This window comes from Numida meleagris, chromosome 3, assembly GCF_002078875.1.
Source record: "Numida meleagris isolate 19003 breed g44 Domestic line chromosome 3, NumMel1.0, whole genome shotgun sequence".
Classification (NCBI taxonomy): Eukaryota; Metazoa; Chordata; class Aves; order Galliformes; family Numididae; genus Numida; species Numida meleagris.
The window spans coordinates 27318229-27344896 of NC_034411.1; the positions used below are offsets into that span (position 1 = coordinate 27318229).

Sequence of the window (26668 nt, forward strand, 5' to 3'; positions counted from 1 at the left end):
GGTCAACTAGTCCAACTCCCCTGCAGTGAACAGGGACACGTACAGCTAGATCAGGCTGCTCAGAGCCCCATCCAGTCTGATCTTGAATGTCTCCAAGGACAGAGCATCCACCCCCTTTCTGGGTAACCTGTATCACTGCCTCACTACTCTTATTGTAAAAAACTGTTTCATAATATCCAGTCTAAATCTCCCCTCTTTTAGTTTGAAACAATTTCCCCTTTTCTTATCACAACGGATCCTGCTAAAGAGTCTGGCCCCTTCATTCCTATAGGCCCCCTCATGTCCAGCTAGCCATCCATCAGCATACTCTGAGTCCTTTTCAGCTGGGCTATTCTCAATGCTTTCGTCCCCTGGGTTGTATGGATAGTGGGGGTTGCTGTGACCCAGGTGCAAGACCATGCACTTGGATTTGTTGAACCTCATGAGGTTCTCCTGGACCCACTGCTCAATCCTGTCTAGGTCTCTCCAGATGGTATCTCGTCCCTTGGGTGTGCTGACCACGCACATTGGTGTCATCCACAAACTTGCTGAGGGTGCACTCAATCCCACTGTTTATGTCATTTGATGAAGATATTAAACAGCATCGGTCCCAGCACTGACGCCTGAGGGACATCACTCATTGCTGATCTCCATCTTGACATTGAGTCACTGACCATCACTCTCTGGATATGATCTTGCAACTAGTTCCTTGTCCATTAAACAGTCCACCCATCAAATGCATATTCCTCCAATTTGGAGAGAAGGATTTTATGAGAAACCATGACAAATGTCTTACTCAAGAATAATAGATGACAGCAGCGGCTTGTCCATTGATGCAGCTACACCATCATAGAATACCACTAGGTTGATTAGACAGGACTTGCCCTTGGTGAAGCCATGATAGTTGTCTCATGAACCTCTCCCTCTTCCATGTGCCTTAGCATATCTTCCAGAAGAATCTGTTCCATGATCTTTTCTGGCACAGAGGTGAGGCTGGACTGGTCTATAGTTCCCTGGATCATCCTTTCTACTCTTCTTAAAAATGGATGTGACACCGCCTTCTTTCCAGTCACCAGGGACTTCACCCTCTCATGACTTTTCAGTTGAGAGCGGCTTGGCAACTACATCATCCAGTTCCCTCAAAACTCTCATATGGCACTGCATTTAGGACTTGTGGCTAAAACAGTGTTGATCACACACTAATACTTCGATCATTGCTAAACAGTGCTTGCAGTGCTGAAGATTTCTCTCTTTCCCTACTGTCCCACCCAGTGGATAGGAAAGTGCTAGGCAGAAGGGTGGGAGAGAACACAGCCAGGACAGATTACATGAGCTGACCAAAGAGATATTCCACAAAATATAGTGTCATGCTCAGAAATAAAAGCTGACGTAGAGGAAGAAGAGGGGCATTTTGGATTCTGAGGTCACTGTTGCTTGGAGACTGGCTGGATATTAGTCCACTCACTGGAAATAGTTATTACCTTTGAATCATTTATTTCCTCACATCTTCCTTCCCCTTTCCTGAACCTGTTAAACTTTCATCTTAACCCACATGTTTTCTTGCTCTTATTTTTCCTTTTCTCTCCCTTGTCCTAGGGAGTGGTAAAAGGGGAAATGAGAGAGGCTGTGTGGTTGCTTCGCTGCTGCCGGGGGTCAACTCACCACTACTGCAGTATGCACTATAACATAGTATCCAAACTGATAAGTTAAAGCACCTACTTACCATAAATCCATGCCTGCAGAGAGAGTGCATCAGAAACAAAGCTGAGATCTAAAAATCTGTGACAAACTGGTGTTTAGGGCAGAAAACTGTTCAGAAGTCTACCTGACTGGTATAGAGCCAGTACACACACACAGCTGTGTGTCTGAACACTAGCAGGAGACAGTGTTAAGAATTTAAAGGAGCCTCTGTTACCTGGCATTTTGAGGATCTTGGCACATGAGAAAGGAAGTTATGAGCTCAGTGGAATCTACCAAATTTATGAAGGCTTTGGGAACCTGCAATGATAAAGTAAAAATTATTCATATTAATAACTGCTGTTGGATATTATAATTTACTATTACTGCTACTTGCTAACGTCTACAACTTGCGTTACCGCAGGGCTGAGATTCTGTCTTCATAAAATCAATGGTGTGAGTCTTTGCCAATTCCTTCTTGAATCCTACTCCTATGCCTACAGTCTAGAATAATGTGAGTCATCATTTGTGAAGTACTCATGACCATGATTTCTTCACTGAGACCTAGAAATTCATTTTTACATAAACCACATGGCCACCAACCAACTAAACTGGCCTCAGATGAACTAGGAACTATTATTTTTGTGGCAATATATCAATCCACATCTTGGGGATGAAATATCCTGTATAACAGCACAAGTGCTCACACATACCGCCTCACCTCTCCCCTAAGGATAAAGCAGCTTTCCATTTACATAATGATATTCACTTTCATGAGTGCATATGTACAGATTCTGGAAATAATAGAGTAGGGAATCTGAAGCTGAAGATGTATGGGTAGAACTTCACCTATAACACAATATTTGTCAGTCAGTCCAGGAAGAATGAGTGGCTGTGTCCTGATGTAATCAAACTGGAGCAGATGTAGAATACCCTTCAGGCCATCAATCCAGTAATATAAAATTCTTGGAAAAAGCTATTGAAATACTTCAGATAACTAGTCTGTTGTAGTAGTGATACATCCTTACCTAGCTTACTGCTCATTAACAAATACTCAGGACAGAACACTTCCCTGAAAACAAGCTAGAGAAATAGATAAGCCTTAGTTCAGCCAGCTAGAAATGCTGAGGTCTTAAAATGGACACATAATGGCAGAAAAAAGACAAACAAATATTATACAGATCTTTAATGGGTGTTTTCCTGGGTATAAACTTGTCACCACTAGGCATTTAGCAGCCTGTACACTGCATAGGTTGCTCCACATGTCCAATAATTATATTTATTTTCATAAAGACCACTGTTAAAAAGGAATATCTTTCAGATCTAGACTGATGTGGTCCATTTTTCATGCAAATCACTTTAAAAATAAACAACACAGACTAAGTAGTACATCAGTCTGAGCAACAAAGCTAAGCAGTTACCTGTCTGTCCTTTCTCTTTGTATGCATCAGATTTTTAAAGCACAAATAAAACACTTACTGGCAATCAATAGAGCTAGAGGATTAAAGTCAATGAGATTTGCGTTGAGTCACTTGAACACTGGTACAAGCCAAAGTTCAATAAGAGAGACAAAAAAAAAAATCAGCAAAGGATTCAGGTATTGAAAACTGATGAATAAATCTTACTTCTTTATATAAGAAGTCCAAGACTTCTTGAAGTTTTTCCAGGTTGTCCAATATGCAGTTACTCTGTAAATGGGATAAGAAACACTATAAAAACCAATCAGAGAACAATTCTACTATGGCATCTCAGATTTGGGATTCCAAATCAAGTACATGTTTCTAAATACAAAAGACTTTGTGGACCAGAAGCTTATGTTACTGAATAGCATCATTCCAATCCTCTGGAATGAGCTTTGGCTCACTATGGCAAAGGGTAGAGCTTGCAAAAGTGATTGAATCACACACCTTGGCTGCTAAACCACCCCATGAAAAGATTACCGGTTGTGTGGAGACACAAGAACACCAGGAGTTTTCAGCACTAAAGAAAACTGTGATCAGTTTCCAGTCATTTTGGAAGTCCATCATCTAGAAGAAAAAAAATCAAAGATTAAAGGAATATAATGGCAAGAGTCCTATTTGCCATCCTTTCTCTCATGCAAGATTTGTCACAGCTTTAAATCAGCAAGACAAAACAGTAGTCCACTGCCCAATCCTGGCTACTTTGATCCCTTCCATCTGACTTATCAGCTTCTTTCTAGAGGAGGCAGAAAATAGATGGTTAGAAATCAAATCTTGCCATTAAAGCTGAATGCACACCTATAAAAATTTCAGGATAAAGCCAGAAATTGCAGTTGCCATTGGAGAGTTCATTGGAAATGGGCACACACTGCTCAGCACAAAGATGGATGCTGCTTCTTTCTAACCCTGATGCGGTTTACTGACAATCAACGTCCCTGAGCTGCTGAGACTGGTTCATCCTGGTGGGACGCAGGCTAGAGCAAAAATCTAAGGGCTGGAGCTCTGCCCAGCTGTCTTAAGACCATTAGGCAACACTTGCCAATCACAAAGAGCATTGGTTAGAAGCCTTCAGTTCCACAAAAAGCTTGTGCTAAATTCATTCACATACAGTCTGGTGGGCTCTCTGTACAGGGAGAAGGTAACAGCAGAATCACTTTGGCAGTTACATATGCAAGTTATGTCAAGATCATTTTACAAAATAACATGCCTGAGGGTTGAGAATAGAAGAAAAATGAGTGCTTAAAACTCCAGGGTGGGATTTTCAAAGCACTCAGCTATGAGTGTTAATACAGTTCTCACCAGTGTCAACCACTGACATCAGCCAAAGCACATATAGAGCTTTTTGAAAATATGATCCTAAGATATCAGGAGGAAGAGATAAATACCAAGAATTATAATTTTGGGTTGGCTTCTCAGAAACACTGGCACAGTTACAGAGTATAGATAGAGGTCTCACATCCTTAAGCAATACAAAAACAGAAACATTGGCTTCCATGCCAACCTCGTCAGCCTCTTCTGGCAAACATAAACCAGGTGAGATACTTCCAAAAACAAAACTCCATACCTTAAAAGACTACAGAATTGATTCTATTTACACCAGAGGGACCAAAGTCTGTTAACCTCAAGAAACAGTATGTCCTATTTCGAGGAGATCTCTACATGGTGTTTAAGGTATTTCATCACATTTCTCCATTTTCCAGCTTGGACACCAAACTCTCTGAACTGTTCTGTGCTTTAAACGCACCTGGTTCTCTTTCATGAGCTTCACTATTTCTCCAGCTTGATCCAAGAGGCCTCTGAAAAGCAGAAAAAGAGGAACGATCTAGGCATCAGCAAGGGTAAAGCTATGGCAGATTTTTATCATGAAGTCAATATTTGAAATATCAGGTGGGATTCATCTTTTCTCTTCTAAATGTGTAAAAATTAGACACTTGTCTGAGTTACACAGAGAGCCTGGGGTGATTAGTTCACATTCAGACATGTCACTTTCAGATGGTGCATTTAGAGACATGAAAAGAGCAGACACACTTCTAATCCATGGCAGGGTCTGACCCCGGGGAGCCTGTATATCCTGACACTGAACATATTCTGTGTTCAGTGAAATTCTCCAGCATCAAATGTGTCTACCTTCTGCCTTTCCTGATATAAATGAACTGCCCAGCCAAAAAACCCTCAAACTTACATTGTTTGACCGTCTGATGCTGCTCCCATTGTGCCAGGCAGAGGAGACTGGTGCAGGACCGAGGGATTAAAACTGCTAATAAGAGCTGAATGACATACACAGGTCAGGCTATTGCTACGTACATGGGAATTGCAATTGCACTATAAACAAAGCTGAACTGGACCAGAACATTTAGAATCAGGGGGATCCCTTGGCAGGGATGAGAGGCTCACCTAAGCTGCTCTGCAGCTGTTCTTGCTGGTGCAGCTCCTAAGAACTGCAGCTCTGATATCTGAGTTTGCCTCCAGACTCAGGTGAGAAACACTCTTCCCACCTCTTACGTCAGCCACAAGTACGGGCAGATTTAAATACAAGCAGCTGTAGAAATCAACCTACTGAGAAGGGCAAGGAAGTCAAGGCTCCCTTCACAACAACCAGCTCCTGGATGATGAATTCACATGTGCACCTAGGGCAGCCTCAGTGTAAACCCCTGAGCATGTGGCAGCAGAAAGAGCACTGGATAGGCAAACTCACACAAGACCTCACTTGGCTAGCACTGGCAGTGTGCACAGTGAAGACACACCAGCAGGGACTGGGGCTATCCAGACACCCTGTTCAAAGACAGCACAGGTAACCCAGCCTGTGCTGCACTCACATTCCCTCAGCACACCTTCCCTCAGGATCCCCTTACAGTCCCATGTTGTGCTTGTGCTGCACACACACCGCAGCCCAGCAAAGCCCTTGACTGTCAGCCAGCACGCCATTCAGTTAACTTGCTTAAGTTTATGCGACAGCAAGACACACCTGCCAAAATTTCCACGCTCACTTCAGGGAGGCTCTTTCCTGTGCTGTAGAAAGGGAAGAGAATACAGGAAGCTGATGTTATTCCATTTCTCAAAGAAAAGTTACATTACTGCACAGCCTCACCATCTTGCTAGCTAGGCTACAGCTCGGAGCATGTATTCATAGCAGCTGCTGAAATTAAGAATGGGGCCTTTCCCTCCCTAAAATCATAATGTCATCAGCTACTGCTGAGAAAGAACACAGTCTTGGATCTCATTCTTTCTCTTCACTCTGTCATGCTGCAGTAATTGGCCTTATGTATATATACAAGCAGTGCTAGGACCTCTCTTTGTGCATGCACAAGCAGACACAGATGTTCATGTAACTATTTAAAAACAGTAGTCCTTTCAAGTTTGCCTTTGCAGGGCCAAATCCTCATCTGGAATGCTTCAAAAGAGTTACACAGATCTGCATCTCTGAGGCTTAACCATATGATTCTACTCGCTGATTTATATCTGCTAAGAGGGCAAGAAAGAAGAAAGTGGTGTAGAATTTGTCCACGAACACTGGGAATCATTCAGGCAGAGAACAGACAGGATATCAGAGCTCTTGGGTTTTTTTGCTTTGATAAACATCTCCATTTTCTGGTCTCTAGCTAGTGGAGGATATTTACTACATAGGATTCACATTAGAGTAATGAGTCTTAATCAAGGTTATTGCAACTCTAAAGTAGTCGCATATCTTGGACAAAGAATTTCTATTAAATAAGGAAGGGGGAAGATCCAATGCCTCAAAATCTTTTATATTTAAATAGGCTTTCTTCTCCTTTCTAGATAACAACAAAAACTGTGTTGTGCCTAATACTGCATACATTAGTATTGTGACACAAATCAATGTTAGCAACTCATTTTTACCTTTGGAGTAGATCTTCATGATGTATGCTGGATCCCGCTAGCTGTGAATAAGCAGGCAATAAAAAAATGTCATTAAGCAAAGGTACATACTCTACTCCCTGTTGTACTCTTTTCTTCTCCTATATATGTTTTCTATATACTCATCTCCATTATGCTTCAGTTTGTCACAGATTTAGATTATCTTCCAGAGCTGTCATTATCAGCACTTCCTTATACAGTGTATTCTCATAGTCTAGTGGTTTTTTTTCAGGTATTGCTTTCATTAAAGAATTTATTGCATGTGGCTTAAAACAAAATGTGACTAACTTTCCTCAAATTCAGTCAAATGAAATGCTGTTCTAAACCATATTGAATTTCTATCTATTCCTTTTCAACAAGGGACGTGACCTGAAGTCATTAAGATAATTTACATGAATGGCACTCTGCCAGTATGGTGCCTGATGAAAAAAAACTCCTTATACAGTGGAACTTCACTGATTGCAAAGAGTCTAGGAGGAGACAGTGAAGTGCTTGCTCTAAAAAAGTAGATATTCATGAGCAGAATATCATTTATACATTATTCTATGGCACCACCCACAGACAATAATTAGCACAAAAAAGACTTGCTCTGAAGTACCATACATCCAATATGGGTGAAGAACCTTCAAATTTAAGACAAATCTTTTCTTCTGAAGAGGGATGTACTTGCAGAGAGTCCCGGAATGATGATTTTTTAATGGAAAGCTTTAAGACAAGGGAGAGTATCACATCTTAATGAATACCAATTCAAACTACAAAGTTGTTTTGTGATAAGGGAGAACCTTCCCTGTTTCTTGGAAGCTATAGCCCTACAACAGCTCAAGAAGAGGCAGGAGAACCTTACTCACTGATTAATACATCAAAATGATATATTTCTGGTTTATCTAGAGCTTTTGCCTACAGGACAGAAACACTTCAACAGGATCTGTCTACTGCATTTCTTAATAATTTGTCCTAATGGTAATCATCACCAAAACTGTACTGTTTTTTCCAGTTTGAGTTTTCCCAAATGCTTCTTCCAGTAATTCACTCCGTTCAGCTCATTGTTAGGAAAATCCAAGCACACAAATCAAATATCATGGTTCTCTGCGAGAACACAGTGATCAAATTTCTCCTGCATGAAGTGAGCTGGCTATTTTTAGACTCAGAGTATACTGAAACACTGAACAGAAGGTATTTCCAATCATTTTTCAGCAGAAAACTTTCATACCCATGGAAAGTTTCAAGTCATAATTTGGGTTCCTGGTTACGGCATTCATACCACCAGCTCAGTTCACCATCCCCTCATCATAGAGTCAGAACAGAGGAAATGGGTCACATTCAGCACAGTTCACACATGTACTTACTGTTTGCAAACTTCCTATTGCAGTGACTACTTTAATGTCAGCTGGCCTCAGAGTATGAACTGCAGAACAGTTGAAGATCGGGTTAGAAAAGAGAAGTAAATTTGAAAGAAAGTTACATTCGCTAGTATATGGCAAAATTGATTAAAGTCATGCTGGAAGAAGCCTATACTGATCTTTTGGACTGGCAGCTTTAAATCAGGCAGAGAGGATGAGAAACTTTACTTAGGTGTTCAGTAAATACTTCAGATGCATTGAAATGTTCAAACATCAAGAAAGAAGAGACCACAAAAGACAGTGGTGAATGATTGAAGTAATACCAGCATCCTCAGCAGTTGAAGAAACTAAGGTTTTTTGTTGTGTTCATAAAAATCCTTACAGATGTCACAGAGCCCTCTCTCAGTCACTTCAGTCACAGCACACATGCATAAAGCCCCTCAAACCAGCTGGTTTCCTTCCCTCCATGACCATTCTCAAATAATTGTGGAAATGAAAGCCTCTAGAAGGATAATATTAGGCACAAACCTGAAGATGGAGTCTCAGGTGACGTCACATGCTCACACGAAAACTGGAAACTTCCTAGAGCCTTTGACATAAACAAATAAATATGATTGATAGCTTATTTCCAACAAAGAAATTGGCAGAATGAGAGGTCATAGAGGCTCCATTCTCAAATAACACCAAGCTCTTACTGACGTAACAGAAATTTTAAAGGAGAATTGCACTTCTGCTAGAAATATATGGGAACACAGTTCTGGACAGCTCTCTTTTCAAATCCACTCTTTCAGAACTCCACACTTTTTGCTCAGCTTTCTTACCAAATTCCCACAGAACAAACAATAAAACATGCTGAACACAACCTGTAACATTCATTGTTGTGAACAGAGAATGCTTAATCTGGAAGATCCCAAAAACAAGCTTCTGCATACATCTTCACATGCCACAGGGCACCCAATGTACAAAACAAAAAGCCACAACTCTGCTATGAAGCAGGAAAGAAAAAATGAACCAAGTATATCACCCATATTCTGGGCCTTTGGCAACTAGCAGAATTCCCACGTGATCACAGAAAGTATTAAAGAGGAAAATAATGAAAGAAAGACCCGTATTTAGGGCAAGGATGTGAATGATATGAATAAACTCAGCACGAGAGACAGATGACTGACACTAGGAACAATTATTTAATGCCCTCCTGCATCCTGACAATAGATATGGCCCATCTCTAATACCTTAAAGAAAGACTAAAGGCAAAAATCTTCTGCTTCTAAAAGAGCAACAGAGCAACTCGGAACAAATGCTAACCACAGTCAGCCTATGTACAGGATGTGCAACCTAATAACAAGTGGTGCTCGGAGAAACTTATTTCCTGGTGAGGTATAGTAATCTTGTAACTGTGGTATCATACCATTGAGTCATTTGCTTTGCATTTATTCTCTGCAGAGTTTAGCACACTAAGGTCTTCTTCCACCTGCCTCAGAGGAAGTGACAGCCAAAACGATGAAGACAGATATTGAAAAAAGGAGAAAGAAAAAAAAAGAAAGCTGTTCTCATAGTTTACCTTTAGTTTCCTCCGTTCTTCGAGGAGATGATCTGTCTTTCCTTTAAAATAAAGGAAAGAATAAGGAATCACACAATTTTTAAGCTTAGAAAAAGCCTTCAGAAAACATAATAAAACTAAAACCACACAATCCCTCTGAGGAGTAATTTTTCTCCTCCTCCCTGTTTTCCAAAGGTCAAGCTCCCTCCAACATCAAATATATTCTCTCAGTTTTGGGTATACTAATGTATAGTTATTATAATCAGATGAGATTTGTTGAAATTAGCAGACTACAATTAAGTAACGTATACAGGAAATGGACCTCATCCTCTACAAGCCTTAAAAACTAGTTTTTCCAGTTTTCCTCTTCAGTCATCATGGAATGGCTTGGGTTGGAAGAGACCAGAAAGGCCACCCAGTTCCAACTCCCTGCCATGGGCAGGGCTGCCCCCCGCCAGCTCAGGCTGCCCAGGGCTCCATCCAACCTGGCCTTGAGACCTCCAGTGATGGGGCACCCACAAGCTCTTCGGGCAGCCTGTTCCAGTGCCTCACCACCCTGAGTAAAGAATTTCCAACTAACATCTAATTTAAATCTCTCCTCTTTTAGTTTAAAATCATTCCCTCCTTATCCTATCTTTATCTGTCCACATAAAAAGTCAGTTTCCCTCCATCTCATAAGCTCCTCTCAAGTACAGGAAGGCTTCAGTGAGGTCTCCACAGAGCCTTCTCTTCACCAGACTGAATAAGCCCAAATCCCTCAGCCTTTCTTCATAGGAAAGGTGCTCCAGCTCCTCCGGAGCTGCTCCAACAGCTCCGTGCCTCTCTTGTGCTGGGGGCCCCCGGCTTGGAGGCAGCACTCCAGATGGGGCCTCACGAGGGCAGAAAAAAAGGGAGTATCACTGTTCTCCTGTGTTATGATGGATTTTAATTTTGTTTCTCAAAAAGAGAGAGGCCTATCTGTTTTCATTGTGAGACATACAAAATACCTGGGACAACTAATAAACATGTAATTCCCATCAACAAAAGGAGATTTTGCAAACAACAACAAATTCATGTGTGAGCTAGCCCCCAATTTTTATGCATTAGGAGTGCAGCCTAAGCTTACCCAGTACAAGTTCAGAGTAACATTAAGCACGCGTAAGCTGAAACTCCTTCAGAAAGGAGGAATTCACATTGATCTACATCTTCCACAGCCAGAGAGCAACATCACACTGTTGTGTGATTGCCATAGTGACAGAGAAACAATTACAATTTCTTCTCGTCCTAGAATGCTGACAGATAACATAGCCTGTTAGAGCCAGAAGTCAGGCCTGCAGCTATTTCAGCAAACATCATTCTCTTTCCTTGAGTGTATAGTTGGATTTGTAAGCATCGATTTGGGGTTATCCTAAGATCTTCACAAAGGAAGCCATGGAATCTGGGTCTGGGTTTTCAGCTGAACTTCAAAGCGTGCTGACAGCTGTCCCTGCTTGCCACACAAAAGCCACCAAAGTCCTGGAACTCTCACAAGTCTGCTGTCTTTTCTCCATTAGCACTGAGAAGCTAACCTGAGAATATTTAGTTGTCCTGCTGCATGCTTCTGCTTAGATGTCCTTTCCACATCAGAAAGTAAACATAGAGCCAGCTCAGCCCAGCAGGGGAGATATCCAGGCTCAGGAGTCAGACTGTTTGATCTCTTCTCACATGGAAGTCGTTTCATAAATCTGAATGCTCTTCCCCTTTATCCTGCTCCTAGTGTTTCTCATTTTACTTTTGACATGAAAAGGCTAGACAGCCCTCAAGAGGTGAGCAAACCAGACTTACACGCAGCACTAGAAATGCATTTTTTGTTTTCTCTCTGATTCCTGAGATTGTCTCCTTGATTGCTGGTAACACTGTGTTGATGTCCTCAGCGAGCTACAATCCATGAAGCGGTATCTAATTTAGAGTTCACTGTAATCTACGTATAGCTAGAACAAGTTTTGCCAGCAGTACATTAGTTTTCAATCTGAGCATCCTGAACATTTTACATCAGCTAGCCTGTCCCCTTATCTGATACTGAAATATGCTGAAAGCCCCTGTTCCAGCACAAGCGACAGCCTGTTCCAGCAGGTTCCCTCCCCTTTATTCCAGAGCTTGTAATTAGGGCCCACAAAGGTATTTTTGTCCTCAACAGTTTTGTTTCTTTAGGAGTTCTTGGTCAAAAGTTTTTTGGAAATTCAACTGCACCTCCCGCTGCAGATCCCTAGACCCTCCTAACACAGAACCCATTCTAAAATCTAGTTTCACATTTGCTATTTTTCATTCCTGACACCAATGCTGACTGAAGAAATGCTGATTGATAGCAACACTGTTAACATACATACACATTCATATTTAGCTCACTCCCTTGGGTGAATATCATCTATTTCTGGCAGTTCGTTGCTGTTCATTATCAATTTGTTTGGGGATTTGATAGCTCCTCCAGCTTGTCCCTTTCACAGATAGGATCTTAGTGCAAGGTCTTTTTTTAAGCTCTTGTAAAAAAGGGGGGAGGGGGGGGAGAATAAATAATAAAAGAAAAAAGAAAAAAGTCTTTTCTGTTGAGCTTCAGACCTTACTTTTTATATGTATCAGGACTTCAGATTCCCTGTTTCAGATGTATATGAAAGAGAATTTCTTATATTTTATTCCTTTAGACATAATTCCATGCTTCCCCTCAGATTCATTTTTGGCTTGCCTGATTATACTTTAACCAACCAGAGCATACATTTAGTTTTCTTTGTTTGCTTTGGATTTATGCTTTCTCTATAGGATGTTTTTTTGACCCCTGCTGCTCCCAGTATTATAGTTACTCTGTGACTCTACCATTTAATAATTCTTGCTTGTAGTAGTTTTGATTTTTTTCCAAATCCTGTCTCCCCGCCTTTCCCAAAACAAGTGTTTTTCTGAAAATTTGTCCAAAATCTGGGAGAAAATCTCTACTCTTTCTTCTCTCGATTTCATAATTGAACTGTTCCTGCTAATTCTTACAGGCTCTATCAATCCACTTTTTCCTCCCAAATCAAGTTTTCTCAGGAATTCCAGTCATCATGCATCTTTTTTTTTTTCCAAATTAAAAAGCCAAAGAGTGATCATTTCTTCCATTTATAATAGGAACCAAAGCCTCCTAACAGCTGGTTTTTTTTTTATCAGAGAACCTGACAATCCTCCAAAGATACTTACCCTCACAGCGTACAGTTAAGCTAGAGCACTACTATTATTTATCACTGCCTTCTTACTGGCAGGAAGCTGAAGCAAAAAGCCAAGACACGCACAACATTTTTAGTCCTAGATCACCTAAAAGTTCAGTATCTGGTACCATGTATGGATTTCACATAACCAGTAAGCGTACAATGGTTTCCCCAACTCCAGACCCTCCCTTCCTTTTCTCTCTGTGTCTTTTTTTTGTTTGTTTTGTTTTGCTACAGTAGTTTGCTCAGATTATACAGAAAGTCTGGAGGAAGCATAAATCTGAACAACAATGCCCTGAGTGTCAGGAGATTGCCTACTCATCCAAACAATCCAATACCACTGAAAAGAAAATGATCACAGGTAAAAATTCAAAGAAAAACTCTGTCTCTTGCTTCAACTTCTGCACCATTTTAGAACAGATCTCACCATTAACTAGTTATTTATTGATGCTTTTCTCATAAGAAAACTTCAGCAGCTACCTAAGAAGCAATCATGCCCCAGAGCAGTGTAAACTGATGCATGTATCTGTATCTAAAATGATCGAACATATCCCCAGATCACAAGCAAGATTGCAGTTTTACTTTCCTATTTTCTTCACCCCGCTCAAAGACTTCTGCTATACACCCACCTTGCAACAACTAAAAATATAAGTTCCTAAATAGCGCGTAACGAGAATTTTCAAAGGACCTTTCAATTCTTACCTTCTGAGGAAAGCAACCAAAGGAAGAACAGGCCTAACAAAAGCTTCATAAGTGCTTCTATGAGCAGGCAAAATGGAGTGCTGTGGCTTATGCTTTATGGCTGCTAGGAAACAAATTCTCTTCTTTTTCCTCCTTTATATTCTACCAAGCTGATAACTCAGCAGCCATAAAATTTATTAGCCTATTTACCTCTGGAAAGCAAAGCCACGATGATAACATTTGCATTTCTGATTTCAAGGAGCTCTTCAACCATAGTTTATGAATAGCCCCATCCACAGGTCAAAGAAGGAAAGAAGTGGCACAGCAATTCCTGTTTCTCTTTCCCCTCATTTTGCTCATCCTTACTATTTAAGAGGAATTAACCACATGATTTAGCAGAGAAGATGGCAGCTGAGAGCAACAGTACTTTTTGGGTTTCTGCCAATGATAAAGGGATTTTGTAGAAACATCACATGACTACCAGGTGTATTTTACTGCTCATGTAATGAATGAGCTCTCAATAAAGACTTCCATAGTTATCATATAGCATAGATATTGCCCTCACATTACTTTTAAAAAACTTCCACTTCAAAAGTGTCAGATGGTGCAAGCCATGCAGACTGTCTCACAGAAAATAATGAAATCAAGCATCCCATTATGGTTTCTCCCTGTGTTCAGGGACAGCTGGACAAGTTGCAGGGCAGCCATCTCAGCACCTAAGTCACATGTGTCAACTTTCAGTACAGTCAAGGGTCTTCCACACAACACAATAATTCATTATCAGTCTCTCTCTACGACATGTGCAAGGAGGGTCCATTCCCGAGGCTACAGAGCAGCTAAACCCTAAGTAGAAAATAGGTGGTTGTACTCTTCTTGTCTCTGCTCCCTCATAGCCTTCAAACAGCCTCGTGCTGCATCTTTCTCTCTTCCTCTAGCTTCGTAACCATCATGTATTTCTAAAAGATGGTTAAACTCACTGAAACTCTGAAAATCTAAGTTAAATTGAGTCCCATAAGACTGGGAAGAACGTTAAAGGGCACCACAGAAGAGAACACGAGGACTGCAATCTGAATAGGGAGAGAATAGCAATAGTGAGGAGAATAAGCAGAGGTGGCGAGGGAAGTAATGCAAAGCCAGTACCACACCATCACTTCTGGCAGTAGGCACATGAAAGAAAACCTCTACAGCTTCAGCTTGTGGTATATCAGCCATTCTCCTTCTGGAGAATTTTCCATTATCATTGCCTTCCTCACAAGTATCTGCCAAGACAGAGCACTGATGACAAGTGGTATAGCTAACTCTGCCTTCATTCACAAAACTTTCAACAAACAGAATTTCACACCGCATTTAGCAGAAACAGATACGATCCTAAGGCCCAGGCTGACCAGCTTCATATGCTAGTTTCCCCAGTTTGAACAAGAACCATAACCTAACAGCTAAAGTGCAATAGGTCCAGCTCAGGACATACCAACATTATAGAACACCATAGGCACTTCAGCAGAGCAGAGAAATTACTGTATACTCACAGAACAAGTCTGTCTCTAAGAAGAGAGTAAGACAGGATCACTGTGTATAAGCAGTCAACCCAAGTATCAAATATTTGAGCATGCAAGCCTATCTACAATGCTATCATGGTAGACCATTCAGTTTTGCAGATTTGAAGGACATGCACTAGCGTCTGCCAGATTGCAATATTATACTCCCAAGCAAGACTCTGCTATACCTCAATTACAACATTAAGATCTGACCCCTGCAGAACAGCCCACTGTCCTCAGCCAAAGCACTGAAATTGCTCTCTGGTCCCTTCTGAGCCTGCTGACACCCAAGCAAAGCTTCTGCATAAATAACAGGAGACTAAGCATCTTAAGATATTTACTCAAGCAGTTGCCATTCTTAAACAAACCACTGACACCCCTGATATCCCAGGCAGTCTAGCTTATCCTTCAAAGGGCTTTTTATTGTTTTATGACTGAAATTTGATATTCTTTAAGGAAATATATTGGACATAGGCCTTGTGTCCACTTCACTTTGCAAAAAATGGGAAAGTAAAATCAATTCTGAATAAGTGTAATAAGAGTAATATACTAAGAATAATAGTAATATACTAGCAGAAGTCCGCATAGATGGAAAAGCTCCTCCGCCCCTTGATCTCAAACCCCAGCCCAGTACAAATATACTAGAGACCTCATGAGCCCAAACAACTGTTCACCTCCAACACAGCAGCAACTTTGAAAGAAGGGAGCTTGTTCCACTTGGGAATCTCACAACCTGAAATGTGTTTTGACACTGACTTCTTTTGCCCATAGTAAGGTAATGAAAAACTAGAAGCTTCCGCATTGTCAGATCAGCGTAGAGGCCAGTAGCTCCCTGGGCTGGGTTGAAATAGAGTTCCTGGGGCCATTGGCAGGGTTGATGAAGCCCCAGGTGGGGCTGGTCAAGTTCATCATGGTCTGTGAGTCAGCATAGCATTGTGTGGGTGTGAGAGTTACACTCAGTGGTCTTTGCCATTAAGTACAAGGGTTTGTGGTGGCTTCATTCCTCATCATAAAGTTCTCTTCATTAGCAAGTCTAAGAAACAGCCTCCCTAGTGAACTGGAAATGTTTAAAATCTTAGAGAGAATGTCTCTTCTTTACCATACACCAAGTAAAAAATGGAAAAGGGAAAGGAGGTAGCATTACTTCATACATTTGCAATAAACCAAAGAAGAATTCAGCCTTTAGACTCTGTGACATGCTCCAGAAGGAAAGTACTAACTTTAAGGCTTCTAAGTCTTCTGTAAAGACTTCTTCCCACCACCAAAGCATCAAAATAGCTCCTAGATTGAATAGCAAATAGCAGGTGGCAGCAACGATCAAAGAAGCTGGCAGAAGAGAGAAGAGAATTTTTCTCACAGACATAGGAGGTGTCAGAGACAAACCAAATCCTTTGCACTACTGCAAGGGCAAAGCCATATCTTGCAGAAAGTATGGGGAGCTCCAGCCCATGAGGCAAGCCCCAGCTGATGGTATTTGGGAGTACCCCACAGAACTGCAGCTCACTACTTAAAGATCCACACAGAACTTCTGCCTTGCCTGAATGCTGCTGCTCAGGCACAACAGATAGTTGGATGGACTTTGTACCTAACCTTGCCTGAGCTCTGTCAGTCTTCTTGTCACCTATTCTGGACAGAGAAAGCTGATGACACAACTGCAAGGAAGCGCTCTGTGTGGAATATCGTGGTTAAGAGCAGTTTTGTGTCTTTGTATTTTCTCCAGCAAACGCACCTCTTTTGTGCGTCTAGGCCCTAAAGAGTATAATGTCACAAAAACAAGTCAAGCTGTAAAGCAAGCAGCACCCAAACATGTACTCAAATATAAGCACTCAAACAAGTCAGTCAGACTTTCTGGCCCTTTGCTATGTTTTTAGGTAGCGTATAATAATCTTAGAACCATTAAGGTTGGAAAAGACCTCTAAGATCATCTAGTTCAAACATCCACCTACCACCATTACTGCCCATTAAACCATATCCCTTAGTACCACATCTAGACATTTCTTGAACACCTCCAGGGATGGTGACTCCACCACCTCCACAGGCAGACTGTTCCAGTGCCCAACTATAACTTAGTTGACATTATGGAAACACCTTATTGCCTTACCTCTTGTAATTGGTATAGGAGCTATAGCTGGGAAAGCCAATGGATTTCTCTACCTTGCCTTTAAGTTTTGTCTTATCTGCTCACTTAAATGAGCTTTTTCCTGCATTCCTTTTACTCATACAGAATATTGAAAATCAGAAACCTTGACAATTTTTGTCCTCAGCTATAGGACTAGCTTTTAAAAATACAAAGTAATGAATGTATAGCTGCACATTAGAAGAAAAAAAAATAACAAACACCACCACAACACTCAACCACTTGTAATTAAACCCAAAATGTTTGCCATCACAAGCACAACATTTTACTGTACGTTAGTGAAGTAGTTCCTTCAGCTGCTAACAGGCAGAAGCCATATATCAGATGGTAATGCAATTGCACCACAGAACTATTGTATTACACCAGCATAGCAGAGGACTTGTTGAAATAGAAGCAGCATGTCTCTCCATTTCATTTGAAGATTCATTCTGTCTGTGACTCATCAATATTTCAGCTAATCCTACTGCCTAGCCAAGGCCTTAGATCTTGATTTTTTATTATTTTTTTTTTTTTTAGGAAGCATATCCCTGAATTGTCCCCCCCATTACATCCAATCCAGAATGGATAGAACATTATAGCGGTGTGAAACAATTACGAATAAATCATACACCACAGTGATTCACTGTACATTTCCTCATGGTGTTATGCCTTCTCTTGCTGCACTTCACACTGCTGGTAAACTTAGCACACACCTAAACAGCAGCTCTTCATCCACAGAAGAGATCAGGGGATGAGATGAGGCTGAGAGCAAGCAGGGACATGGGGCTCAGGGCAGGGATCCCGCAGCAGCAGGCAGGATTTAAAGGAGGTTGCTACCACCTGCTGGAGAGAGAGCAAATGCAAATGGAAAAGAAGAAACCGAAGGTTTAGTGACACCTCAGGCAAGAGCTGGAAAGCACCACTCTGTATATGGTCAGGCTACTGGAAGCGCGCAGAAGGCCTTCCAGTGTTTGGTTCCCTCCTTAAAAGACAAGCTTCTGGAACGACTGTTGTTTCTAAAATAGCTTACAAATACCTATAAATAAAAATGCAAACACAAAGCTTCAAATGCTCTTCTTCAAAGTGAATTTTTCTAAGTGGAGCGCACGACTGGAACACTGGACCCTTCATCTGGATATCTGGGATTGGCAAAGCTGCTGTAGAAACTTGAGCTACAGTTAAATAAGCGAGATCATCACAGAAGTTATGTCCATATTCTGGATAAGCTACAAAGCAGCAGCCACCTGCAAACACCCAGACAGCAGTAGCTCAAGGCAGCAGTATTGCCATGAAACCTCAGGCCCTGCAAGTGAACGAAACTCGGAATTTAATCCTTGTGCCTGCAGAGGTGACAACCTCCCACAGTGACTGTCTGATTGCTTGGCACAAGCCCATTAGCCACTGGCATGGAAGGAAAACCCAAAGCATATCTCCACAGGGCTGGTGCCACCCCAATCTCCCTCTGCAGCCAGCAGACCTGGCATAGTCCCTCACTCCCCTCTGTCTGTCACAACAAAAATGGATTGCCTTTGGGCTGGAAGATGGAACTGCTCCTCAACACCTTTTCTAGCAGATTCTGTGCCTCCAATTTTACATTAATAATGTGACTGAAAACTAAAATTCAGATCTGGGGCTTTTGGGGTGAGTGAGCCATTGGCAAAAATCCCCCCCAGGCCCACAGAGGTGAGGAGGGGTCCCTCAGCTGGTCCCTGCCCTTCCGCCGGCCAGCTGAAGCCCTGCTTTGGCCAAGGGCTCTGAACAGCACAACTCAAGATTAGGAGATCCTCTGCAAAAGACTTCTTGCTCATTTTATGGTAGTGTGAGGATTTGTTTAAGTCTGTGGGCTCGAGATGTCCAGATGACCTCATCTTCAGCTGGCCCCTCAATTATCAGGCCAGGAGATAATGCTGGTTTCTGAAGATCCCTGTTGGCAGCCCTGGGAGAGTCAGCCAGCACGAGCACAGCCTTGAGAGAGCAGCGCCAGCAGGAAGACAGCAAAGAGAAGCAGTCTGTCTGCCTCCAATATGCACAGTGATGGCATTTTACAGAAGAGACCAGAAATGTAGATTTTCTTCCTGTGAGTCTCAGGATGAGTCTATTTATTCCCAGATCCCAAGTACCTAATTCTCAAAGGTGCGCATGGAAATCACACACCTAAATAAATGTGAATTTAAGCCCAAGTCTCAAAGCTCTGTGATTGTCTGTGAAATAGAAGCACCACTATTCTCTTTCTCCCATTCTCTTCTAGTAAGTTATAAAATTCCCAGAGCAGTGCCAGCGTCTTGCCGTTTGTATTCACACCACAAAGGGGCTCTGTTTCCAGCCAGAGCTGTATTGCAGCAGCAGTGTGGGAAGCTCCTGGCACTCCAGCGCTATCTAGAGCTCTGCCCACATGAAGGTATGGTGCACAGGCTCCATAGGGTCAAGCCTATATAGGTCCTGTTGCATTCCAGGCTCACTAGTCCATCTACTCACACCCCCAAACCCTCCTGTTTACCTGGTTCCTCTGTAGAAGTTTGTTTCTCAGCCTGCCTCTACAGGTCAGAAACATATCCTTTTGACCTCAGAGAACCAGCCTCAGCTACACTATATTCCTTTTGAATAATTAATGCCTGTGCTGCCCTTGAAAAAGAGAAGGCTACCAAGAAGTAGCATACGGAAAGGGTGTAAGGTTGCTTTTCCTCATCAGCAATGAGGCTTTCTAACCCTTCTGGCTGCAGCTGCACCAAACACAGACCTTTGAACTCTTAGGTCCTTGGAATGATCATCTTTTTGTCCATATCCAGCAGAGGCACCTGGATCTTCAGGCTCAGCCTGCTCCCTTGACGTACTTTACACACCGCAAGTTGTGGCAAACACGTCCTCCCACCATAGTATGCACCATCTACACAATGCTCTGAGCTGCTCTCACCTGTTTTGTGGCTAAAAAAGAGCCAAACGTGGCCTGTCCAGGTGCTCTGTGTCTTCTTGTCTGCCAGTTTTTTCACCCAGTGAGTGGTAAAGCATCTGGGCAAGCCTGAGGGTAATAGCTTCAGCACCTGTAGAGAAGTGGGTTAAAAGGCTTTTGGAACCAGAAACAGCTATTTTCCTTAGGGACCATGCAAAGGCAAGCAGAAAGGCCTCCACTGACTGTGCAGAGGGGCTTGAAGAAGCTAAATTTCCTTTTGGATGGCAAAGAAATCACAGACAAGCAACAAGGAAACAGAACCAAGTCTATCTTATACACAAAGACACATAGCCCTCAGTGCTCCCAAACAGGGAGTGGATACCCAGGTGCAAAATAAATAGGATGGGTGATCATATAGAAAAAATAGATGGCAGACAGGCGTAGGAATATTTACAGTGCAGGGTGGAAAGGAATATCAGTCCTCTGCCTGATTTGCATTTCAAGGATTTCACTTCCTTTTGCCAACTGTGACTCTCTCAGTTACCACCAGAGGACACCAAATTCCTACAACATTTTCACTCCTGAAAACAAGATATTATCAGCCCCTTCCGCTGGGAATGGGGGAAAAAACTCTTTTGGCAGTGGAGCTGTAGTTCAGGCCCTCAGGAGAGGAAGCCCAGAACAGGGAACCGCTGATGAGACCTGCTGCTGTCCACTGGTGCGACCGATGTACTTCTGTGTCCGCCCTTACAGTTGGAAGCCAATTTCAAGCTCGTGTATTTCCAAGGACTGTGTGCTTTAAAGACCAGTAATAACACAGAAAATATCACTGATTCAAACCAAACCAATGATCAGAGACCAAAAGCCACTGCCAGCTGAACAGATGCTCTTATTCCTTGTTTTCATCGAAAGAGCCTTCCAAAATTCACAGCTTTGCCAGGCTTCATCCTGACATTTCAGCTGAATATTGCAAGAATGCCATCAAACGCTAGAGGCCTTTGTTTTTAAGACAGGAAGGCTGGGCTCTGGAAACAGCTATGGGTGCAGGCATGGGCCTGTGCATAGGATTTTCTGAACAATTAATCTGCACATTATTATTTCAAGCGATCTCAATAAATTGCAAAAGCTGCTCAGAATCAACTGGACAAAATTCAATAAAAACACAACAAAGTACTGTGACTGGGAAGGAGAAATTAAGCACACAAATGAACGACTAAGGAAAAAATGGGTTAAGCAGCAGTACTACACAAAAGTATCTGAGAGTGGATCATGTAATAAAAATGAGCTGATGGTATGCTGCCGTTGCAAAATAAATTAATAAATACATATCTTAGGATATGTTAATGGAGTTGTAAGTATGTCACCAAAGGTCATTGTTATGCTTTATCCCAAAGAGTGCTCACCAGTGCTAAATGTTGTGCCAAACGTGGAGCACTGCACTTTGAGAAAGATAGAGTAGACCAGCCAGCCCAGAAGGAATCTTATGAAATCATGTCGACAGCTGGACTGAGCTTTTCCAGGAGGAGGCTGAGAAAGAGGACAGCCTCTCCCAACACAGGGAACTGTTCTAGTAAACCGCAGTTAATGTGGGTCTCTTTTACCTGGCAACTCAGATGACACAGAGAGGGGCCGAGATCAGTGTGGAACAAAGACAAGACACCAAGCAAGATGCTGGTCAGGGTTTCATCCCAACAGGCATCTCTTCTTACATAAGAGGGTAGGCACAATGGTGGGGGGTGGGAGGGGTTATGAGTTTTGATGTGATGGAGACAACCTGGAAACTTGCTTTCAGAGGAGGAATGGTCCTTTTAACACTACAAAGTGGCACACCCAGTGCATACAGACCACACCTACTGGAGCCAGCTTCCACAGGGTTGTTTGTACAGCAAGCAAAGGAGAAAATAGAGATTGGAGATGCAACTTCCTTTTTGCCCTTTCCTCCCCCAGGTCAATCTGACCTTATGAATAGCATGGCAAGGCTGTACATGTATTGCTGCTTTCTGCAGCTCCCGAGGACTTTTACAGTCCTGCTAGACTCACAGCTGCTGTCAGACTTCTTCCACTCAGACATGGTTTCCATCAAGCACCTCAACAAATTTGGGCATGTCCCCATTCAGCCAACACCTTAAACGCATGCTTAAATTTAAGCGTAAGCTTCAAATAAAGCATATATTTAGCAACTTCTGCAAATGAGGCCTTAACCTTAAAATACACACATAGATAAAATGATTGTTCACTCCAGCTAGATTCAAATGCTTTCCTCAGGCTCCTTTAAGTCGAGTCTACCACCTCTCTGACACTGAAATAGATGCCTTGCATAAGAAGACTCTTGCTTCCTCTCTGCTGTAACTCATCAGCTCTTCCCTGCTCCAGGGCACGTACCTCTAGGGATAGATGAGATCTATTCCTGTTAGTTACTATGCAGAGCTAGATCTCAGCAGCAGCGATAAAGACCTTTGCACATCCTAGCTTGCTTGCTGATACTTCCCTTTTCTCTGGAATTCATACTCCTCGCCCGCCCTCGCTCCCTTCCCCCTTCCCCAGTTGCTCATACTTCTGGAAAGATGACTGAGGGCTAACTAATGACTAAGGCACTGCTGCACGTCATCGCCTGTCTGCTGCAAGAAGGGGTGAACAAGTTCGTTTGTCCACAGGTTAAAGTAAGGTTGCCATCCAAAGACAGAGCATGTAATTGGGAGACTGAGCAGTGGGAAACCTGCCCTCTCTTCTTTCTCGTCTGGAGCATTTAATTTCTCTTGTTTTCTTCGTTGCGTACAACACTTTTTGCCTGCACAGCATCTTTCAAGCGAGGATCTTAAAGGACTTCACAGGCCTTAATTAAACCTCATAAATCCCTAATTGATAGATGAAAATTCTGAGTCACAAAAAGGTGAAGGGATGTGCTCATAGTGCAGCAGTGAGTCAGTTGCAGAGCATGGAGCAGGGCTGTGGTGCTCCCAGCCTGGTACTACTCCGCATCCTCCCCAGTCATGGGACACCATGGATGAGGATCTACTCAGAAAGCACATTCAGCAGCTGCCTGACACTGATCCCAAGGGCCAGTTGATCCACTACAGGGGACATGTCTCAACTGTGTTTGGCACCAGAGTGCCCCAGTACAGGCCAAGAGCGGAGGCAGGAGCACTGTATAAACCCAGAGGACAGACAGTCCCAAGGGCTCATGCCACAAGACACAGGCCCAGCACCAGCAAAAGGGTGAGACAACAGAAGTGGCCAGTGGCATGGCCACTGCTGAGGGTCTCCCACTGAAAGCCTTCCTTGTCCTTGGCTTCTGATCCTGGTCCCCTCTGCAGCCAAGGAGCTCCAACCATCCCAGTCCTTGCTGGCTCATACCCCAAGGCTTGCCTGGGGCCTGGGGACAGAATAATGGCCATTTCCAAAGCCTGAAGGCAGCAGGCTGGGCTCACACAGACCCACATTGCCATGCCGGGGGGCTGCACCCAGCCCACATACCTCAGCCAAACTCTGGTCCCTTTTCACCCCTGCTTCCCTCCCCAGCCTTTGTTTTCGAGTATGCAGCATGTCAGTTTGGCAGGGCAGGGACAGTCCCACCTGGGCGTTAGCCTGGTGTGGCCCGGCTGGCCTCCCGCCACCTGCACTGGGCAAACAGCGTCGGGATGGCGCAGCCCAGCCCGCCTCAGTGCCAGTCCCTCTTGGTGGACGTCGTCACATACTGCTTTCCAATTATAGCCTTTCAGGGCTGCGACAGCATTTAATTGTCTGAGTTTTATAAACACTGCGCGGCCTTGGCTGACGCCCCAGTTAATGATCCCCTGCAGAAGCGACTTTGGCCTCTCGGACCTTTGCCACACCCGCCAGAGAGGGTGAATTAAAAAAAGGAGAGGGTAAAAGAAAGGCAACTTAAAGGATGATGCTGCATCTGAGGAAATGAAACATGACTCCCTCTTGTCTGCCAGCAACGTGTGATGCCACTGCTGACACCAACAGCTCCACAGAGCCAGCAGCAGCCCTCCTGCTCTCACAGTGACTACTGCTGGTAGCTGGGCAAGCAGCTTCATTCACCTCCTGCTTCAAACCTGTGTTTCTTTCCTTCAGCATTTTTCCCCTCCTAATATCAACAAAGAAAGAAGAAAACAACAACAACAAAATCAACCCTCAAAAATGCAAACAGAATGAAGAACGCCACAAGAGTAAATAACCAGGGCTTTTATGTTAATGCAACTCACTGAGAGCATGAAAACAAAGGAAAAAAAAATCTCTGGGTCAAATTTACAAACTGATGTAAATCAGCCTGTTGAATTTCAGTGAAGAGCATTAATTTTCCCTGGCTGCACATACAGTGTGTACATATGACCATGTGCTCCCCCTCGCCCCTTCATTAGTGCCTCCTGCCTCAGTGGCACAAACTGCATTGCACTGGAAGGGGAGCAGACAGCACTTTGCTATGATTTATACATCTACATCACTAAAGCTCAGCATTTATATTTAAAAAAATAATAATAATAATCGGGCAAACGCACAGCTGCAAGGCGGGCTGGGTAATTGTGCAATGCTGGGAACTCTTAGGTAGTTAATAATTATACTCAACCTTCGGTCTAGTTCCTAACAACACCCCTAGGCGTGTCGCTCTTACAGAATAAGGGCACACGCCCTGCTGTGTCTCCTTGCTTAACAGGAACACAAAGTACAGTAGTAGGAGGTGTTTCCTTGAACTCTGAACAATTGGACATTTAAGGATTAATTACTGTTAAGGAGCTTTGGACTGGCAAACACACTAACTCAGCTCTTGGCTGCGTCTCCCAGCCAAGTTTTCTCAGTCATCCTAATTAGACATTCTGATACCATCTTTAATTATATGATCTCACATACTATTTATTTTTTTTTCCCTTCTTCTATTATTTTTTTGCACAGAACCTCTGTCCTGTGCAGCATGCCGAGCGGGGAGAAAGCACCCATGTGACAGCACAACGGTGGATGGACCATGTGCCACTGGGACCTGCAGCCCTACTGAGAGAGTCACCCAGGGCTATCACAGCAGGGAGGAAAGTGCCCAGCCACTGCGGGCAAGACGGGACCCATTCTGTATTTGTCAGTATTGACTGCAGCCTGCCTGGAAAAACGTCTGCGCCACACAGCACCCTGCGCCAGCCGCCACAAGTGCGTGTGCGTGCACATGTATACACACACAGGCTCTCCTGTACACACCTTGATCTTGTTGAAACAACAGGAGGAGCAGGGTGCATGTTGTTAATGCTTTTCACCTCGATAAACACTGCAGCGCTGGGGCGATGCTCCTGCGTCCCAACTTGCAGCACCCGGTGGTTCTGGGGGCCGGGAGCCTGCCAAAAGATGTTCCTCATATAGACTGGTCCCGCTGCACGGCAGCCTCCTTCCTCAGGTGGGGCCTGGCCGCAGCCTGGAGTTGCTAACTCAACACCGTGTTGGCTTCTGCCAGCAGCCATTTGCTGCCCACCCATGAGGCCCCACTCCGGAGGTGCAAGGGGAGTTTTGGGTGCTGTGCTTTCAACTGAAATGCTGTGACTGCTCTGGAAACTCAGTGCCCTGAGGTCAGCTGAGGTTCACTCAGCTGAGGAACTCCTTAAATGGTAGTCTTGCTCTAAAGCCTGCTCTCCTTGTTCTGGTGAGCAGCGAGGGGACGGATGGTTGAGTGCTCGGACCTTTTTGTGAAGGCCCGACCCCACAATGAGGCATGGAGGTGGGGCCAGGAGAGCTATGGCACCTCCTCTCCTCACCACCCTGGCCCCTTCCTCGGGCAAGCCCACTGTTTGGCAATGTCTCCAAGACCCACCCCTGCCTCTACCTGCCAGCAGAGCTGGCTGGCCCCAGAAGGAAGGCACTTGTGCACGCCCCATGCTCTGGGGCTGGGAAGTCTGGTGCGCACCCCAGCAGGGTCTATGCCCATCCTCCTGGGGGTCTGGGCCAGCCCCAGTGCAGCCAAGCACTTTGCCACCTCTTCCAGAATGTGAGAGGAGGAAAGGGAGACCTGCCTGTCCCAGACTGGCAGCATTATCCACACTGGGAGGAGCCCTCCTCACAGCTCCTTGGCGTTCCTCACTAATTCAAAGTCAACATAATGGGGCCAAGGTGGCGCCATTGATCCCACTAGGCAGGCAGAGCCAGGCCTCGGTGGGGATTAGTAATGGCTTTCTTCCCCCGTGGCACTGGGTCACGGGATTCAGCCGTACACATTGCCCTGTGGTGGAAACAGTTCTCCTCCCTCCCCACCACCAGGAACGTGCTCTTGGAGCAAGGGCAGCAGCTTCACTGGGAAATTAAGAGATGGTGCCAAGCAAAAAAGAGTTGCCCTACCATGGCACTCGGCCATATTCTGAAAAGCAATTCCCTGGGAGCCCAGCCCCCCAGGACAAGCAGATTCATCTACT

At 43.7% G+C, this 26668-nt stretch overlaps 1 protein-coding gene across 1 annotated transcript in view; it reads right to left on the reverse strand.

The window, feature by feature from the left end:
• PLB1 (phospholipase B1) overlaps positions 1-16000 on the reverse strand; it is an 86475-nt gene extending 70475 nt beyond the window's left edge. The window contains exons 1-11 of the mRNA XM_021391948.1: positions 15954-16000; positions 9894-9934; positions 8861-8921; positions 8339-8397; positions 6975-7015; positions 6082-6125; positions 5299-5383; positions 4861-4912; positions 3597-3683; positions 3282-3344; positions 1895-1977 (exon numbers count right to left, since the gene is read on the reverse strand). Of these exons, the coding sequence (XP_021247623.1) occupies positions 1895-1977; positions 3282-3344; positions 3597-3683; positions 4861-4912; positions 5299-5327 (314 nt within the window). The 5' untranslated portion in view covers positions 5328-5383; positions 6082-6125; positions 6975-7015; ... (2 more) ...; positions 9894-9934; positions 15954-16000. The remainder of the gene's footprint in view (positions 1-1894; positions 1978-3281; positions 3345-3596; positions 3684-4860; positions 4913-5298; positions 5384-6081; positions 6126-6974; positions 7016-8338; positions 8398-8860; positions 8922-9893; positions 9935-15953) is intronic.